The 19266-nt window shown below is 39.3% G+C and overlaps 1 protein-coding gene across 1 annotated transcript in view; it reads left to right on the top strand.

The window, feature by feature from the left end:
- Positions 1–19266, top strand: part of CEP126 (centrosomal protein 126) — a 103359-nt gene that overhangs the window by 17964 nt on the left and 66129 nt on the right. Inside the window, exon 3 of the mRNA XM_047070717.1 lies at positions 18034–18179. Coding sequence (XP_046926673.1) covers positions 18034–18179 — 146 coding nt within the window. The remainder of the gene's footprint in view (positions 1–18033; positions 18180–19266) is intronic.

Consider the following 19266-nt stretch of genomic DNA (forward strand, 5'->3'; position numbering starts at 1 on the left):
GATCATGACCTGCGCTGAAGTCAGATGCTTAACTGACTGAGCCACCCAGGTGCCCCAGTTTATGTTTTCCAAGCACAAATCAGTAAATGAATTTTTTTAAGTTGCTAAGACAGGCCATGTTTCTTCCATGAAAAAGGCTAACTTCAAGGGGTTGCACTGAATGTGTAGATTTTGTGAGCCGTATCAACATTTTAACCATGTTTGTTCTTCCAATCCATGAGCATGGAATGTTTTTTCATTTTTTGTGTCTTCAATTTTGTTCACAAGCTTTGTGTAGTTTTCAGCATAGTTTTCAGCATGTAGATCTTTTATCTCTTTGGTTAGCTTTATTCCTAGGTATTTTAAGGTTTTTGGTGCAATTGTAAATGGGATTGATTCCTTGATTTCTCTGCTGTTTCATTATTGGTGTTATAGATATGCAACTGATTTCTGCACATTGATTTTATATCCTGTGACTTTGCTGAATTCATGTATCAGTTCTAGCAGATTTTTCGTGGAGTCTTTTAGGTTTTCCATGTCAAGTATCATATCATCTGCCAATAGTGAAAGTTTGACTTCTTCCTTGCCAATTTGTATGCCTTTTATTTCTTTTTGTTATCTTATTGCTGAAGCTAGGACTTCCAGGACTATGCTGAATAACAGTGGTAAGAGTGGACATCCCTGTCATGTTCCTGACCTTAGGGGGAAAGCTCTCTGTTTCCTCAATGTGGATGGAACTAGAGTATATTATGCTAAGTGAAATAAGTCATTCAGGATAAATATCATATGATTTCACTCATGTGGAATGTGAGAAACACAACAGATGAACATAGGGGAAGGGAAGCAAAAATAAGATAAAAACAGAGAGGGGGAAAACTATAAGAGACTCTTAAATACAGAGAACAAACTGAGGGTTGCTAGAGGGAGGTGGGTGGGGGATGGGCTAAATGAATGATCAGCCTTAAGGAGGGCACTTGTTGGGATGGGCACTGGGTGTCATATGTAAGTGATGAATCAATGGGTTCTCGTGAAACCAATACTACAGTGTATGTTAACTAACTTGGAGTTAAATAAATAAATTGAAAAGACATAAAAAGTGATGATTACCTTAAAAAAAGACTGATTCCAGGGTTAATGGGAAGCAGCACCGTGCCTTTCCAGCTCTGCCTTCTACAGTGGCAAGAGCAGGTGTCTTGTTTTTATCACAAGCCCCATCTGTTCCCAGAGTACTTACCACAATGCCTGGCAGATAACTGCATGAAGGGGAGTCGGTGATGAGGGAAAGAACTACATCAGTCACCTCTACGATTGCTTATTAAAACTTTCTGTCTATGGACTTCAACCTGTATTACAAAGCTGTAATCATCAAGACAGTATGGTACTGGCACAAGAACAGACACTCAGATCAATGGAACAGAATAGAGAACCCAGAAATGGACCCACAAACATATGGCCAACTAACCTTTGACAAAGCAGGAAAGAATATTCAATGGAATAAAGACAGTCTCTTCAGCAAGTGGTGCTGGGAAAACTGGACAGCAACATGCAGAAGAATGAACCTGGACCACTTTCTTACACCATACACAAAAAGAAACTCAAAATGGATGAAAGACCTAAGTGAGACAGGAGGTCATCAAAATCCTCGAGGAGAAAGCAGGCAAAAACCTCTTTGACCTTGGCCACAGCAACTTCTTACTCAACACGTCTCCAGAGGCAAAGGAAACAAAAGCAAAAATGAACTACTGGGACCTCATCAAAATAAAAAGCTTCTGCACAGCCAAGGAAAAATCAACAAAACTAAAAGGCAACCGGCAGAATGAGAGGAGATATTTGCAAGTGCCATCTCAGATAAAGGGTTAGTATCCAAAATCTATAAAGAACTGATCAAACTCAACACCCAAAAAACAAATAATCCAGTGAACAAATGGGCAAAAGACCTGAATAGACACTTCTCCAAAGAAGACATCCAGATGGCAAACCGACATATGAAAAGATGCTCATCATCACTCATCATCAGGGAAATACAAATCAAAACCACAATGAAATACCACCTCACACCTGTCAGAATGGCTAACCTTAACAACTCAAGCAACAACAGATGTTGGCGAACATGCAGAGAAAGAATCTCTCTTGCACTGCTGGTGGGAATGCAAACTGGTGCAGCCACTCTGGAAAACAGTATGGAGGTTCCTCAGAAGATTAAAAGTAAAACTACCCTACGACCCAGCAATCGCACTACTAGGTATTTATCCAAGGGTATTTATCCCTGTTTCAAAGGGGCACATGCACCCCAATGTTTATAGCAGCACTATCAACAATAGCCAAAGTATGGAAAGAGCCCAAATGTCCATCGATGGATAAAGAAGATGTGGTGTAAATATATACAATGGAGTATTACTTGGCAATCAAAAAGAATGAAATCTTGCCATATGCAACTACTTGGATGGAACTAGAGGGTATTATGCTAAGCAAAATTAGAGAAAGACAAATATATGACTTCACTCATATAAGGACTTTAAGATACAAAACAGATGGACATAAGGGAAGGGAAGCAAAAATAATAAAAAAAAAAACAGGGAGGGAGACAAAAACATAAGAGACTCTTAAATATGGAGAACAAACAGAGGGTTACTGGAGGGATTTTGGGAGGGGGGATGGGCTAAATGGGTAAGGGGCATTAAGGAATCTACTCCTGAAATCATTGTTGCACTATATGCTAATGAACTTGGATGTAAATTGAAAAAATAAATAAAAATTTAAAAACAAAACTTTTTGTTGAGCCCATCACTGAGTTCAGGAGTAGAAACTTCTGTCCTTGATCACATTCCATCCCTGGTTTAATTTTATTCAGTCTGGAACACACATTATTTCCTATGGTCCTAGAAAGTACTGTGTGAAATTATTATTACTTTGTATATGCATTTGAGCCCAGAGAACAGTATTAAATACTAGTGATGGTAACTTGCTATCAGAATTGCTCCCTGATTATAGCAAAAAAAGCATCACCTGTTAGCTTTAGAAATTCATCGTTCCTCACTGTCGAACTTGGCTAAACTGGTATTATTGTCTTACTTTCTTTTTCTCCCAACTTACTGTTTTGGCATGCTCTTCCTTCTACCTAGAGCACTTTTTTCCACTCACTTCTTTTCATGACTGGCCGTATTCTGAATTTTTAGCTTAAATGTTATGTTTCCAGAGAAATATTCCCTGTTTCACCTCATTTAAAGTGAGTTCCCTTAGGGGCACCTGGGTGGTTCAGTCAGTTAAGCGTCCAACTCAGGTCATGATCTCATGGTTCGTGAATTCAAGCCGTGCGAGCCCCACTGTGCTGACAACTCAAAGCCTGGAGCCTGCTTTGGATTCTGTGTCTCCCTCTCTCTCTTTGCCCCTCCCCCATTCATGCTCTGTCTGTCTCTCTCTCTCTCTCTCTCTCAAAAATAAACAAACATTAAAAAAACTAAAAATAAAATAAGTTCTCTGTCTTGGACTAGAGTTTCTTTACTTCACAGCACTTATGACAATCAGTAATTCTTTGTATACTTGCTTTTGTTAGCTTGCTTCATTAGATTATAAATAACTGCATAGGGACACCTGGGTGGCTCACTCTGTTGAGAGTCCAACTCTTGATTCGGCTTAGGTCCTGATCCCAGGGTTGTGGGATCGAGCCCTACATCAGGCTCCATGCTGAGTGTGGAGCCTGCTTAAGATTCTCTCTCCCTCTCTTTTTCTCTCCCCCTGCATCTCTCCACCATTCATGTGCTTTCACCGTTTAAAATTAAAAAAAAAAAAAACTGCACAGATCACATCTATTTTTGTTTACCGTTATATTCCCAGCAGATAAATTGTTAAATCAAAATAATAAATAACCGCTTTTAGAAGTGCTCTGATTATATTTGAAGCTGACATATGAACAAGCATTCATTCAGCAATTATGTATTAAACATCTTTCAGGTTCAAGGCTTGGTGTTAGGCACCAAGATTCCAGAAATTAAAATTTCAGTCCCCACACTTAATAAACTTAGCATCTGATGGGGGAGATAGTTAAAATACAATTAATTCTTTTATTCAGCAATTCTATGTAGTTCCTATTATGTTTCAAGCACTATGTTATGTGCTGACACATTATCTGTCTTGTGATACTTGAAGTCTCATAAGCAATACAGAAAAGTAAACAGATAATTACAATTTAGTAAGATAAACACTATGGTAAGTTAAGCTTAGGATTCCATGGGAAGGCAAAGTTGTGTATGCGTCGATGTTGAGAATAGAGGTGCCTTGAGAAAAGTTATAGAAAGTCTGTTATATGGTCTCTAGGAAAGCGATTAAAAACCAGGAAGAGTCAGACTGCCTAGCTTAGACTCCCTGTTTGTTCTATTTAATGATTATGTGACCTTGAAAAAATTACTTACCCTTTCTAAGACTCATTTCTTTCATTTGTAAAATATTCAACTCCCAGAATTGTGGGCTAAAGCAAGACCGTACACATGAAATTCTGATGCACTGCCTGGCCGTGGTGAGCACTTGTAATAAATGAGTGGTGTTCTATTCCATTTTCACAGTCCATCTTATGTGCAGTGATGAACTTTGCTTTGCCAGAAGACTTCTCCCAAACTTACTTTCTACATCAGTCCCTACAATCCTGATTGTATCCCCTGTCCCAAAGACAAAAGTCAGTTACATAAGCAATTACCCATAAGTGTAGTTGGTGCCTTTTGGAAGAGAGCAGACACGGGAATGTTTAACCAAAAGGAAAAGTAAGACAAAGGAGTTGAAGACATGTGATTGTATTAGAAATTTGTTAGAACTCAAATTGAGGTTAATATGGATACAAGTAATTTTTAGGTATGGAACAAATTCTCTGCTTACAGCTTCTATTTTTGTTTATGATAAAGAATGTGGGAGGGAAGGAGTAGGTGATATTGTGGGAAGTATGTTAAGACACTATAGTAGATACTTGATAGACACACAGGATGAGGCCTGAAGAGTCACTATTGCTTTTCATTGTCTCTTCTAACCATTGCACTTTTCTTTAAAGTCCCTTAGCTCTTTTATTTTTTTAACTTTTTTTAAGTTTATTTATTTTGAGAGACAGTGTACAATGCACTTGCACATGAGTAGGGGAGGAACAGAGAGAAGGAGAGAGAATCCCAAGCAGGCTCCACACTGTCAGCGCAGAGCCCTGTGCGGGGCTCTGTCTCGCTAAGGGTGAGATCATGACCTGAGCCAAAATCAAGTCAGACTCTTAACTGACGGAGCCACCCAGGCACCCTTTTTTTTAACTGGAATAGAGTCGACATATATTGTTACATTAGTTTTAGGTGTACAACGTGATTGGCCCTCTCTGTACCTTATGCTCCCCATAAGTGTATCTATCCCCATACAACACCGTCACAATATCATTGACTGTGTTCCCTATGCTGTGCCTTTCATCCCCCTGAATCTCCCACTCCCCTCCACCCATTTTGCCCCTTCCCTCATGCCTCTCCCCTCTGGCATGCATCAGTTTTTTCTACTTGTGGATCTGTTTCTACTTTGTTTCTTTTGCTTTTTAGATCTTCTAGGTGAAATCTTATGGTATTTGTCTTTGTCTGTCTGACTTACTTCACTGAACATAATGCCCTCTAGGTCCATCTGTGTTGTCTCATATGGCAAGATCTCATTCCCTTTTATGGTTAAGTAATATCCCTGTGTGTGTGTGTGTGTGTGTGTGTGTGTGTGTGTACATATGTATATATTTACATCTTTTTTATTCCTCTGTTGATGGACACTTAGATTGCTTCCATATCTTGACAATTGTAAATAATCCTGCAATAAGCATAGGGGTGCATATACCATTTTGAATTCATGTTTTGTTTTCTTTGAGTAAAAACCCAATAATGGGATTACTGGATCATGTGATATTTCTCTTTTTAGTTTTTTGAGGAGCCTTCCTACTGTTTTCCACAGTGGCTCTACCAGTTTGCATTTCTCCAACAGTGCACGTGAGTTCCTTTTTCTCCACATCATCAACAATACTTATTTTTTCTTACCTTCTTAATAACAGCCATTTTGGTAGATGTGAGGTGATACCTCACTTGGTTTTGATTTCCATTACCATGATGATGAGTGACAGCCATCTTTTCATGTACCTATTGGCCATCTGTGTATCTTCTTTGGGAAAATGTGTATTCAGGTCCTCTAACCATCTTTAATGGGATTATTCAGTTTTCTGGTGTTGAACGGTATAAATTTTTTTATTTATATTAGATATTAAGCCCTTATCAGATATATCATTTTGCAAATGTCTTCTTCCATTGCCTTTTCATTCTGTCAGTGGTTTTCTTTGCTGTGCAAAAGATTTTTATTTTGGGGTAGTCCCAATAGTTTTGCTTTTGTTTTTGCTTTTGTTTTTCTTGCCTGAGGACATCTATGGTTGATGTCCAAGAGATTATTTGGATATCTTTTGTTTTCTTCTAGGAGTTTCATGGTTTGGAGTCTGACATTTAGATTTTTAAATCATTTGGGGTTTATTTTTATGTATGGTGTAAGAAAGTGGTCCAGGTTCATTCTTCTGCATGTCACTATCCAGATTTGTACCAGGTCGTTTGTTCTTGGAGAAGTGAGAAGCCTCCTAAAGATCCCTGGCCCTCCAGCAAATTTCTGGGGTTAGTAACTAAATCTTCTTCCTGTGTGCCCCAGGCACTTTGCGAACTGCTGTTTCTATGCCTTAGCTCAAAAGCTCACAGCGGTGGTTTGTTAGCTGTCTCTTTAAGGGCAGGGACTCCGTTTCCTGTAGCCCTCACCCTCTGCCTCTCCCGGAGCTAAACTCACAGATTTTAAAGTACCCAGAGTTAAGCCTATGATTGTAAAATCTCAAGAAGTTTGGCTCCACTGGCTTTCAGAGCCAAATGTTCTAGGGATCTGTCCTCCCGGTGCAGGGCCCCTGTGTCTGGGGAGCCTGGTGGGGGGTCCAGTTCCATGCCTTCTTCATGCCTGTGGTGACCCTCCCGTTCGTTCGTGGTTAATCTCACTGGAAGTTTGGTTCCTGGCCACATCTCCACCCTCCCACCCATCTTGATGTGGCCTCCCCTCTACTGTTAACTGTGGAGAGACTGGCCACTTTTTGGGTTGTTTTCGGGGTTTGCCGACCCATGTGGCTTTTACCAAGGTGTATCTGTTGGGTGTGGTGAGCTTCGGGTCCTCCTGCCCCACCGCCCTCCCAGGCGCCCACATTGACTCTTGTTACAAGGCTCCTCCCGGGTGGTCCCGGGTGGCCAGGTGGCCGCAGCAGGACAGAGCTGTGTCTTCCACTGCACTGATGTCATGCTGTGCTCCTCCCGCTGCTGAAGCCATGCTGGCCACGGCCCACTCTGAGCCCTTGAATGGAAATGTGTCTTCCTCAGCTGAGGATGGGGAGGTATGTCTGTCCTCCCAGAGCACTTGAGGTCTCCAGTCCTTGGAGCTACACCTATAGCTCAGCACCAATCACATGTCCTTGATGCTGTTGGGAGAGGCGGATGGGTATCCACCCCTGATAAACCGCCCCCCCCCCCCCGAAAGAACTGGTCCCACAGCACAAAGGGGAGGCAGCAGACCCTTGGTCCTCAATCCTCTTCCTCCCCATGGAGACCCTCCCATGTCTTTTCACTGGAGCATTTAGACCATTTACATTTAAAGTAATTATTGATAGATATGTACTTATTGCCATCTTGTTCATAGTTTTCTGATTGTTTTTATAGTTCTCTGTCCCTTTCTTCTTTTGCTTTCTTTCCTTGTGATTCATGACTTTATTTAGTGTTAGACTTGGCTTTCTTTCTCTTTCCTTTTTGTATTTATTATAGTTTTTTGCTTTGTGGTTATCATGAGATTCATATATCCTAAGAATATAGCATCACATTCTAAAAGAACTTCATTTTTACTTCCTCTTCCATATTTTATGTATATATTGTCATATTTTACATCTTTATGTTTTTTGAGTTCCCCTTAATTAATTTTTTAGATAAAATTGATTTTACTGCTTTTGTCTTTTAACTTTTTAGCTTTACAAATGATTGCTTTTATAACTTTAGTGTGTATTTGCTTTTAGTCATGGTATTTTTTCTTTTTATAATTTTCTAATTATGGCCTTTTCATTTACACTAAAAGAAGTTCCTTTAACATTTATTGTAAGGCTGGTTTCATAGTAAATTAACTCCTTTAATTTTTGTCTGGGAAACTCTTTATCTCTCGTTCTATTCCGAGTGATAGCCTTGCTAACCAGAATATTCTTAGTTCTAGGGTTTTTCCTTTTAGCACTTTGAATATATCATGTCACTGCCTACAAAGTTTCTGTTGAAAAAAATCAGCTGATGGCCTTGTGGCATTTCCCTTATACATAATTAGTTGCTTCATTTTTGCTGCCTTTTTTTCTTTCTTTTTTTTTTTTTTTTCATGTTTATTTGTTTTTGAGAGAGAGAGAGAGAGACAGAGCATGAGCCGGGGAGGGGCAGAGAGAAAGGGAGACACAGAATCCAAAGCAGGCAGCACAGAGCCTGACGCAGGGCCCGAACTCATGGGCTGTGAGATCATGACCTGAGCGAAAGTCGGATGTTCAACCAACTGAGCCACCCAGGTGCTCCCACCTTTGTTGCTTTTAAAATTCTTCCTTGGTTTTTCATCTTTGGTGTTTTAATTATTATGTGTCAGTGTAGAGAGAATTTCATGGGTCCATCTTGTTTGGAACTCTGTGTGCTTCCCAAACCTGGATGTCTGTTTCCTTCCCCAGGTTAGGGAAGTTTTCAGCTATTATTTGTTCCAATATGCTTTCTGTTCCTTTCTCTCTCTCTTCTCCTTCTGAGATCCCTGTGATGTAAATATTTGTTTGTTTGATGTTGTCCAAGAGATCCTTTAACCAATCTTTTTGTTTTTCCTCTTTTTGCTGTTGAGCTTAGGAGTTTTTTTTTTTTTCCATTACCCTGTCTTCCAGATTGCTGATCCATTCTTCTAATCTCCTGTTGATTCCTTCTAGTGTATTTTTCATTTCAGTTATTGTATGCTTCAAATCTTGATTGGTTCTTTTTTAATGTTTTCTATCTATTAAAGTTCTCACTTAGTTCAACCACTCTTCTCCAGTTTGGTGAGTATCTTGAAGACCATTACTTTAAACTCTTTATCAGGTAGATTTGTTCTCTCCTTCTCATTTAGTTCTTTTTCTGAGGTTTTGTCTTATTTCACTTGGAGCATATTCCTCTGTCTTAATTTTGCTTTACTTTCTGTGTTTGTTTCTATGAATCAGGTGGAACAGATAATTCTCCTAAACATGATGGAATGGTCTTGTGTGTCATTGTTCCTTGTGTAGACTGTGCGTGCCGGTGACTGGAGCTATGTCTGGCATGGGCTGGGGATCCCAGGGCAATCTATGCTGTGACTACCCTGCTGGAATAGCCATAGCTAACGTGGATATGGGCCAGAGTGGGTACAGGGTACCCTGGTCCCAAAGATCTTTTAAAGCACATGCTATCTAACTGTACTGCTCACTATTACCTGTCTTACCTGTCTTACACTATTACCTGTCGTAATAATATCACTATTATTATGATGCTCTATAGATCCTCTGTGTCATTGCTTGAAAGTTTTAGCACCTGGCTCTTCTTGCCTCCTTACCACTGTCATGCCCAGAATTCATGATCCCCAAAGACCACCAGGGAGCCGAGTCCGATGCAAAAGCAAAGAGCCTTTATTCGAGCTAGCTCGAGCTCAATCCCGTACCTGCACCGACCCAGCGGTGAGATGCCAGAGAGAGCCAGTTTCAAAAGGACAAAGGTTTTATTGGGGCCTAGGGGCAGTTGGTGAGGTAATGGCTGTGGCCTCAGCCGATTGGCTGGGGAAGGGTTGGGTCGGAGTCCTGTTAGGCAGGTGAGCGGGAGGTTACTCAAGGGGAGGAGGCGTGGTCAAGGTGAAGGACACAGAACAAGATAGAGTCCGTCCGGCGTAGGCCCGCCCTTTCAACCACTATTCCAGTGATCGTTCTTTGTAATTTCAGTATCTTCATGGATCACCCATTCAACATAGTGACCTATCATTTTCTTGAACTTCACCCATTCAGTGGCATCTCACCTCAGCTACCACCAATTATTTCTCCACCTCCAAAATTTCGGTTCCTGGAATCTCAATCTATGATCTGTACCACCTGCCTCTCCGTGTCACTTCCTCTTGTACCCCGAGTTTAGCAATTGTAAGACCCCACCCCAGTCCATCTATCTTATCACCCTTTCTTTGTTATTCTTATCCCTTGAGTTCTCACTTCTATTCAGACTGAGCTTCTCACTCCCTAGTTTGTCCCTGTCATTCCCTTGCATATACTTTCAAATCCATTATCATCAGTCTCCACCCCTCAACAACCACTGTTCTGATTTCTGTCATCAGAATTAGTTTTGCCAGTCCTTGCACTTTTGTTAATGGTTTCTTTTACTTAATGTTGAGATTTACCCATGTCATTGCATATATCACTAGTTTATCCCTTTTTTTTTTTTAATTTTTTTTTCAACGTTTATTTTATTTTTGGGACAGAGAGAGACAGAGCATGAACGGGGGAGGGGCAGAGAGAGAGGGAGACACAGAATCGGAAACAGGCTCCAGGCTCTGAGCTATCAGTCCAGAGCCTGACGCGGGGCTCCAACTCCCGGACCGCGAGATCGTGACCTGGCTGAAGTCGGACGCTTAACCGACTGCGCCACCCAGGCGCCCCGTTTATCCCTTTTTTAGTGCTGAGTGGTTTTGCATTGTCAGGATATATCATAATTTGTTTATCGATTCTCCTATTGATGGACATTAGGTTGTTATAATTGAGGCTATTAATAAAGCTGCCGACTGAAAGATAATTCAAGCTGAAATTGTAAAACTTGAGAGAATCAGTTACTATAAGACATCTTGTTCTGGACATATGTTTCATTTCCCTTGAGTAAAAGTAGAATTGCTAAATCCTAGGGTACATTTGTGTTTATCCATATATGAAACTGTCACAAAGTTTTCTGAAAGGACTAACCATTTTACACACCCACCAGCAATGTCAGTCTTTTTAATTTTAGCTGTATAGTAGATATGAAGTAGTTGTAATTTGGACTCCCCTGCTTACCTATTTTTATGTGATTTTGGTGACATCTCTGTTAAATATTTTGTCCATTTAAAAAAAAAGTTTTTTTAACGTTTATTTTTGAGACAGAGACAGAGACAGAGACAGAGCATGACTAGGGGAGGGGCAGAAAGTGATGGACACAGAATCTGAAGCAGGCTCCAGGCTCTGAGCTGTCAGCACAGAGCCTGCGGCAGGGCTCGAACCCATGAACCATGAGATCATGACCTGAGCTGAAGTCAGACACTAACCAACTGAGCCACCCAGGTGCCCCATTTTGTCCATTTTTAATTGGATTGTCTTCTTTTTAAGTTGTAAGATTTTTTTATATATTCTGGATATAGTTCCTTTGTCAGAGATATATATTGCAAGTATTTTCTTCCGGTCTATGGCCTGCCTTTTTATTTACTTCATACAATCTTTCATAAAGCAGTTTTAAGTTTTGATGAAGTATGGTTTGTCAGTTTTTTGTTCTATATTTAGTGATTAAAAAAAAAAAAAGCTTGAGGCACCTGGGTGGCTCAGTCAGTTAAGCATCTGACTTCGGCTCAGGTCATGATCTCTCAGTGAGTTCAAGCCCCATGTCGGGCTCTGTGGTGACAACTCAGAGTCTGGAGCCTGCTTCAGATTCTCTGTCTCCCTCTTTCTCTACCCCTCCCCTGCTTGTGCTCACTCTCTCTCCAAAATAAATAAACATAATTTTTTTTAATGTTTATTTATTTTGGAGAGAGAGACAGAGACAGAGAGCATGAGTGGGGTAGGGTCAGAGAGAGAGGGAGACACAGAATCTGAAACAGGCTCCAGGCTCCGAGCTGTCAGCCCAGAGCCCGACACAGGGCTTGAACTCACAGACAGCGAGATCATGACCTGAGCCGAAGTCAGATGTTCAACCGACTGAGCCACCCAGGAGCCCCAATAAACATCTTTTTTAAAAAGTTTATTTAGCAGAGACAGTGCAAGTAGGGGAGAGGCAGAGAGAGAGGGAGAGAGAATCCCAAGCAGGCTCCATACTGTCAGCACAGAGCCTGACATGGGGCTCAAAATCACAAACCGTGAGATATGACCTGTCCAAAATCAAGAGTCAGTTGCTGAAGTGACTTAGCTACCCAGGAGCCCCTATAGATAAAGCTTTTTGTGTACTCCAGAAGACATTTTGTCTATTCCAAGGTTATGAAGAGTGTCTGCTTGTTTCCTTCTGGAAAGTTTCTGGTTTTGGCTTTTAGGCTTACCATCCATATCAGAGTCTGTGTCTGTGCTCTTATGTAAGGCTGGGCTTTATTCCTTTGAGTTGGTCCAGTTGTTCTAGCAGCATCTGTTGAAAAACGATTCCTTTCTATGTTTAGTGGCCATGCCACCTTTTTAAAAAATGAATTGGCCATGGGGTGCCTGGGTGGCTCAGTCGGTTAAGCGTCCGACTTCGGCTCAGGTCATGATCTCGCGGTTCGTGAGTTTGAGCCCCGCGTCGGGCTCTGTGCTGACAGCTCAGAGCCTGGAGCCTGCTTCACATTCTGTGTCTCCCTCTCTCTCTGCCCCTTTCTGCTCATGCTGTGTCTCTCTCTGTCTCAAAAATAAATAAACATTAAAAAAAAAAACAATATTTAAAAAAAATGAATTGGCCATGTATGTGGGGGTTTATTTCTGTATTCCATATTGTATTCCATTGGTCTGTTTATCTTTACACCAGGACTATACTGCCTCGCTTATTGCGGCATTATGGCAGAGATTTTCAACAACGCTGCTGACATTTTGGATGAGATGTATTATGGGACGTATCCTGGCCTCTACCTACTAGGTACCAATAGTATGCCCAGTGGCGGCTCAATTAAAAATGTTTTCAGACATTGCCAAATATTTACTGAGAGGGAAGGGGCAAAATTGCCCCCAGTTGAGAACCACTGTTTCATAATGAAATAAGGCAGTGCACACCCTCCAGTTTTGTTTGCTTGTTTCTTTGGTGTTTACTAATTTTTTGAGAGAGAGAGTGTGAGCAGGGGAAGGGCAGAGAGAGGGGGAGACACAGAATCCGAAGCAGGCTCCAAGCTGTCAGCACAGAGCCCAAATGCAGGGGTTGAAGTCATGAACTTTGAGATCATGACCTGAGCCAAAGCTCAACTAACTGAGCCACCCAGGCACCACACCCTCCAGTTTTGTTTTAATTCAAGATTGTTTTGTCTCTTCTTGGTATTTTTTGCTTTTCCATATAAATAACCTGCATGGTTTTGAACATACCATGATGAACATACAGATCAATTTAGAAAGAATTGATATAACAATATTGAGTCTTGTAATACATGAAATCCATGAACACAGTATATTTCTCCTTTCCTCTCTCCTGTTTTTTTCTTTTTGTTGTTGTTGTTTGTATAATTTCTTTTAGCAGTATTTTCTGGTTTTCAAAGTGAAGTTCTTACATGGTTTTTGTTACATAATTCCTAAGTATTTCAAATTCTATGATGCTGTTTTAAATGGATTTAAATTTCATTTTCCATTGTTATATGTAGAAATATTGATTTTTCTACATTGACCTTGTATTCTGAGAACTTGTTAAATTCACTCATCAGTTCTAGGAGTTATTTTTAAATTCCTTAGCATATTCTGTTTGTATAATCATGTCATCTGAAATAAAGGGAATTAACTTCATCTTTCCAATTGATGTGCCTTTTGTTTTTATGTTGGCCTTGTTGAACTTTTTAGGAGCTCCAGTGTAATGGGGAATAGAGACAATATAATGAGCTTTTTTGCCTTTTGTCCCTTTGGAGAGGGAAGTATTAACTATTTTACAGTTAACTGTGCTGCTAACTATGGATTTTTGATAATTGCCCTTTATCAGATTGAGGAGGTTTCCTTTCATTCCTGGTGTGCTGAGAGTTCTTATCATGAACATGTATTCAATATTGTCATACAGCTGTTCTCCTTTATTTGGTCAGTGTGGTTAATTTTACTGATTAACTTTGACATTTATTTATTTGTTTGTTTTAGAGCACGTGAGCAGGGGAGAGGGGCAGATGGAGACGGGGGGGGGGGGGGGTGGAGAGAGAGAGAGAGAGAGAGAGAGAGACTGTGCCCAGCACAGAGCCCAATGCAGGGTTTGATCCCACAATCCTGAGGTCATGACCTGAGCTGAAATCAAGAGTCGGATGGATGCTCAACTGACTAAGCCATCCAGGCATCCCTTTTTATTTTTTATTTATTTTTCTTTTACTGATTAATTTTGAGATATCAAGTCAGCCTTGCCTTCTAAGGGTAACTCTCATTTGGTGATATGGGAGTTTTCTTAATAAACTGGTGGATTTTATTTACTAATATTTTGTGAAGCATTTTTGTGTACAGTTTGGTCTATAAATTTCTTGTAATATCTTTGTGAGGTTTGGAGATCAAAGTTATACAAGCTTTATAAAATATGTTGTGGGTGGTGGGGGGAATGCCTGGCTGGCTCAGTTGGATAAGTGTCTGACTTCAGCCCAGGTCATGATCTCATGTGGGTTTGAGCCCACATCGGGCTCTGTGCTGGCCGCTCAGAGCCTGGAGTCGCTTCGGATTCTGTGTCTCCCTTTCTCTCTGCCCCTCTCCCACTTGCACTGTGTCTCTCTTTCTCAAAAATAAATAAACATTAAAAAAAATTTTTTTTAATAAATAAAATATGTTGAAAAAGTGTTTCCTCCACTTCTATACTTGGAAAAAGGTTCTATGATTGTTATTTCTCCTTTAAATGTTTGACAAAAACTAATAATAAAAAATCTGAACAGGGAGTTTTCTTTGTAGGAAGCTTGCTAATTATAAATTAAATTTATTAATAAAGTTTTTGTATTTTTTTGTCAGTTTTGCTAAGTTGATTCTTTCAAGAAATTGATCCATTTTATCTAAGTTGTTGAATTTATTAGCAGAAAGTTGGTCATATTATTCTTTTAATGTCTGTGGTATTGGTAGTGATAGCCTATCTTTCATTCATGAGAGTGATCATTTTGTTTACTTTTTTTTCTTCACTCTTTTTTTTTTTTTCATTCATCATTCTTGGTAGGAGTTTATCAATTTTACTAAGGTTTTCAAACACAACTTTAGTCTGTGTGGTCTCTATTTTTTAGTTTAGTGTTTCATTGCTTTCTTCTTTTATTCATTCCTTTCTTCTTACCAAAGAATAAAGTTGCACGTCTTCCATCTTCTTAAGGTGGGAACTAAAATCACTGATTTAAAGTTTTTATCGTTTTCCACTGTAGGCATGTAAAGTTATAAATTTCCCTCCGGGGGGCGCCTGCGTGGCTCAGTTGATTAGACATTCAACGTAGGCCCAGACCACCGTCTCACGGTTCATGAGTTCAAGCCCCACATCGGGCTTGCTGCTGTCAATGCAGAGTCTGCCTAGGATCCTCTGCTCCCTCTCTTTCAAAATTAAATAAACACTAAAAAAATAATAAGATAAATTTCCCTCTGAACAACTGCACTCAATAAATTTGGTATGCTGCATTTTCATTTTGTTCATTTTGTTTTGCTACTTCCCTTTTGATTTCTTTTTTTTGACCTATAGCTTATTTGGAAGTATGTTCTTGTTTTTTTCTTAATTTCCAATTATTGAGCTTTTCTAGATACCATAATTGATTTCTAATATAAATCTATTTTTTAATTGGAGAACATACTCTAAGATTTAAATCTTATGAAATTCATTGGCATTTGTTTTATGGGCCAATGTAAGATTTCTTATGTTGCACTCAAAAAGAATATGTATTGCAATTGTTGGGCCTAAATAGTTGTTCTGTAAATATCAACAAGGTCAAGGTAGTTGATAGTGTTCAAATCTGTATTCTTACTGATATTTTTTTTGTGACTGTTCTATCAATTATTGAGAGGTATGTTGCAATATGCATCTATAATCGTGGATTCATCAGTTTCTCCCTTTAGTTCTTTGCTTCATGTATTTTGAAGGTCTCTTATTAGGTACATACATATTTATGATTTTTATGTAGCCTTGATGAGCTGACCCTTCTATCATTATGAAATATTGTTTTCATCTCTGGTAATACTCCCTGTCTTAAAGTCTACTTTGTCTGCTATTAATTTAGTAAATGTCTTCTACTGTTTCATCCTTTTGCTTTCAACCTGTCTGTGTTTGTGGAAATCCTCTTGTGTCTTGGTTATATTCAGTCTAGCAAGCGCTAAATCAGAAACTGTGAAGAACTATATAGGATCTGAGGTTTTGACAAGCAAGCTAATTTTTTTAGCTTACCACTATTTCATATGCATTGTGGCAGGCTGAAAGAAAACAAACTGTGTATCACTCGTGGAAAAAGCGTAGCCAAAGCAATGTCTTGTGTCAGTTTCCTAAAGTCTACTCCCCAAAGGGCAATGCTGTGAGGGCCAGATGGCTCCTGCACGGAGTAGGAACTAGTTCATTACAGACTAAGAACCACGACACATGGAAACTACATGGCCGCTGCTATCCCCCTCTTCAGAGAGAAGGAAACCTTATGTTTGATCTGGAGTGTAAGCACTCTTTGGAGAAGAGAGAGATCTTTATCTTCGCTACCCCACGTCTCCAGGAAGGGAGACCTTTCTTTGCTTTACTATACTGCACTGTCTACACACACACTCTTAAGTTGGCTGTGAATGTCTTCATTCAGAGAACCTGGGCTGTGCAGAAATACAAAATATTTACAGAGAACTGTCTCCCAAAAACAAGACTCTGCCTTGTGTTTAGTCTTTTTACATCTAATAATTCTTAAAGCAGTTTGATGTAGGTCTCTCATTTAACTATGTTTTCTATCAGTTCTATTTTTTTTTCTTCTTGTTTCTTCTTCCTTTCCTGCCTCCCTTTGAGTTAGTCAAAATATTTTCAGTTTTACTTTTTTTTTAGTGGCTCCTCTAGGCATTATAATATTCATTCTTAACTATTTAGAGTTATAACTGGACCATTTCACATAAATATAAGGATCCTTCAACTTTATGATTCTGTTAGTCCCACCCCCGTGTTGGCATCCTTTTGCTCATGGATTTTCTTTATGTCTGCATGTTATGAAGTTCGCAATACAGTGTTGTAATTGTTGCATCAAACCCACTATCTCCTACCTACCACTGGGGTAAGACCACTTAAATATACATATCCCTACTTCCCAGAAGTGTACTTCCCTAAATCTGAGTTATTTAGAGTAGAATAATGCTCCAGCCAGTGAAGGCCTTTGGAAGGATGGTTAATAGTAATGCATGGCACTAAAAATCTTAAAGACTTCTTACCTACCACCTCTCAGCCCCATGCTTTCTGAAGAGGAGAACCACTTGGCAGTTTCTCAACCAGTGAATTGCAAGCCTCCTTTTCCATTTTTTTCATTGTCTAGCAAATAATTATTGAAACACACACACATATTTTTCACAAGCAAAATTAATTTTTTGAAACAGATGAAACTAGAGAATATAAACTCAAGTGCCCAGGTGCAATCAGAAATAAATTAAATAGGAAAGTTAAGAAAAATAGGGAATGTGTGAATAGGAGTTCATACTTGACAAATCTTACATATTTTCCAGAGGAGGTGGAAATCAAGATTTTTACGTAAATTGCATGGATTTTTAGCATACTTCAGACTTATCATGACAGCCAATTTTAAACTTTTGGTCTAAAAGAAAAAAAGAAATATACAGCATTGTCCTGACTGCCCCATAATTTGTGAGACTGATTCTTTCACCAATGAATTAGCTCTTCACATTCCAGAAAATAGTAACAATGCTTCCACAGCAGGCTTTGGGAGGTGGAAACATGTATGTAGGCCTGCCAGGCCTGGATAAGGTTCTGGAATTACCACATATAAAGATATTAAAATTCTTATCTAAGGGCCTTTTTTTTTTAATTTGTTTCTAAGTAAGTAGACTTTTGAAATATGAAAACATCACTGTATAATAAATCACCAGTTTGAAGCTATTTGTATTGAGATTTTTAAAATTTAATCCCTAATTCAGTTATCTACTTTGTGTTTTAAATATAGAGCTTTTGAAGAGAAACGAAAAGAACAAGAAGAAAGAGAACAACAAATCAGAGAACAAATACTTCAACAAAGAAAAGAGAAGTTTGAAGAAGTCACTGAAAAATTCCAACGTGCCCATATTCCTCTTTCACAACGGAGGAGAGCAGGTACCTTAATCTCTAGAACAATCTGAGAACAAAAATGAAAGTTATATCTAATATTCAATATTGAGTAGGCAGTAAAATGATAAATTAAGAAAGAAAATATAGGGGCGCCTGGGTGGCGCAGTCGGTTAAGCGTCCGACTTCAGCCAGGTCACGATCTCGCGGTCCGTGAGTTCGAGCCCCGCGTCGGGCTCTGGGCTGATGGCTCAGAGCCTGGAGCCTGTTTCCGATTCTGTGTCTCCCTCTCTCTCTGCCCCTCCCCCGTTCATGCTCTGTCTCTCTCTGTCCCAAAAATAAAAATAAACGTTGAAAAAAAAATTTTTTTTAAAAGAAAGAAAATATAGGGGCACATGGGTGGCTCAGTCAGTTGAGCGTCCAACTCCGACTCAGATCATGCATGATCTCACAGTTTTTCAGTTCAAGCCCTGTGTTGGGCTCTGTGCTGACAGCTCGGAGCCTGGAACCTGCTTCAGATTCTGTGTCTTCCTCTCTCTCTGTCCCTCCCCTGCTTGCCCTCTTTCTCCCCCTCAAAAATAAACATTAAAAAAGAAAATAAAAAAAAAAAAAGAAAGGAAGTATAAATTCAAACTAAAAAAATATGCCTTTGAGTAATAAGGTTTTAACCAAGTGAAAAATTGTAATTTGATTTAGCTTTAACTTGGAGAATATTTTGTTGGCTCTATTAGTAAATTTTGAAAGCTTGCAAGTTTGATTCTACTATATCCTGGCTCACAATGCTTTGTCTTTTTAAAACTGATTTAGTAAAAAGAAAATTTAACATTTAGGTTCAGTAAATTAGTGTCACATTCATTCTGGTATTTTATTCACATTTTGGTTCAAATTCCTGTTTGAGAAACATTTAAATAAAAATAAAGTGTACAAAGTGATACAATCCAACAATCTGAGACCTAGAAGCTATTAAGAATCTAAATATGAGTATGGTTGATTCTTTGGTATCACATCTACATTTTTTATACCTTAAATAGCAACACAGAATTAAGAATAAAATGTCAAAGCTTCAAAAAGAAAAGGACAGGCAAACCTTTATGTTCAACAAACATACGTTGTACTACATTGTACTTAGCCCTGG

This window comes from Lynx rufus, unplaced genomic scaffold, assembly GCF_022079265.1.
Source record: "Lynx rufus isolate CCGP_SWC_20201006 ecotype Redwood Valley unplaced genomic scaffold, mLynRuf1.p SCAF_9, whole genome shotgun sequence".
NCBI classification, from domain to species: domain Eukaryota; kingdom Metazoa; phylum Chordata; class Mammalia; order Carnivora; family Felidae; genus Lynx; species Lynx rufus.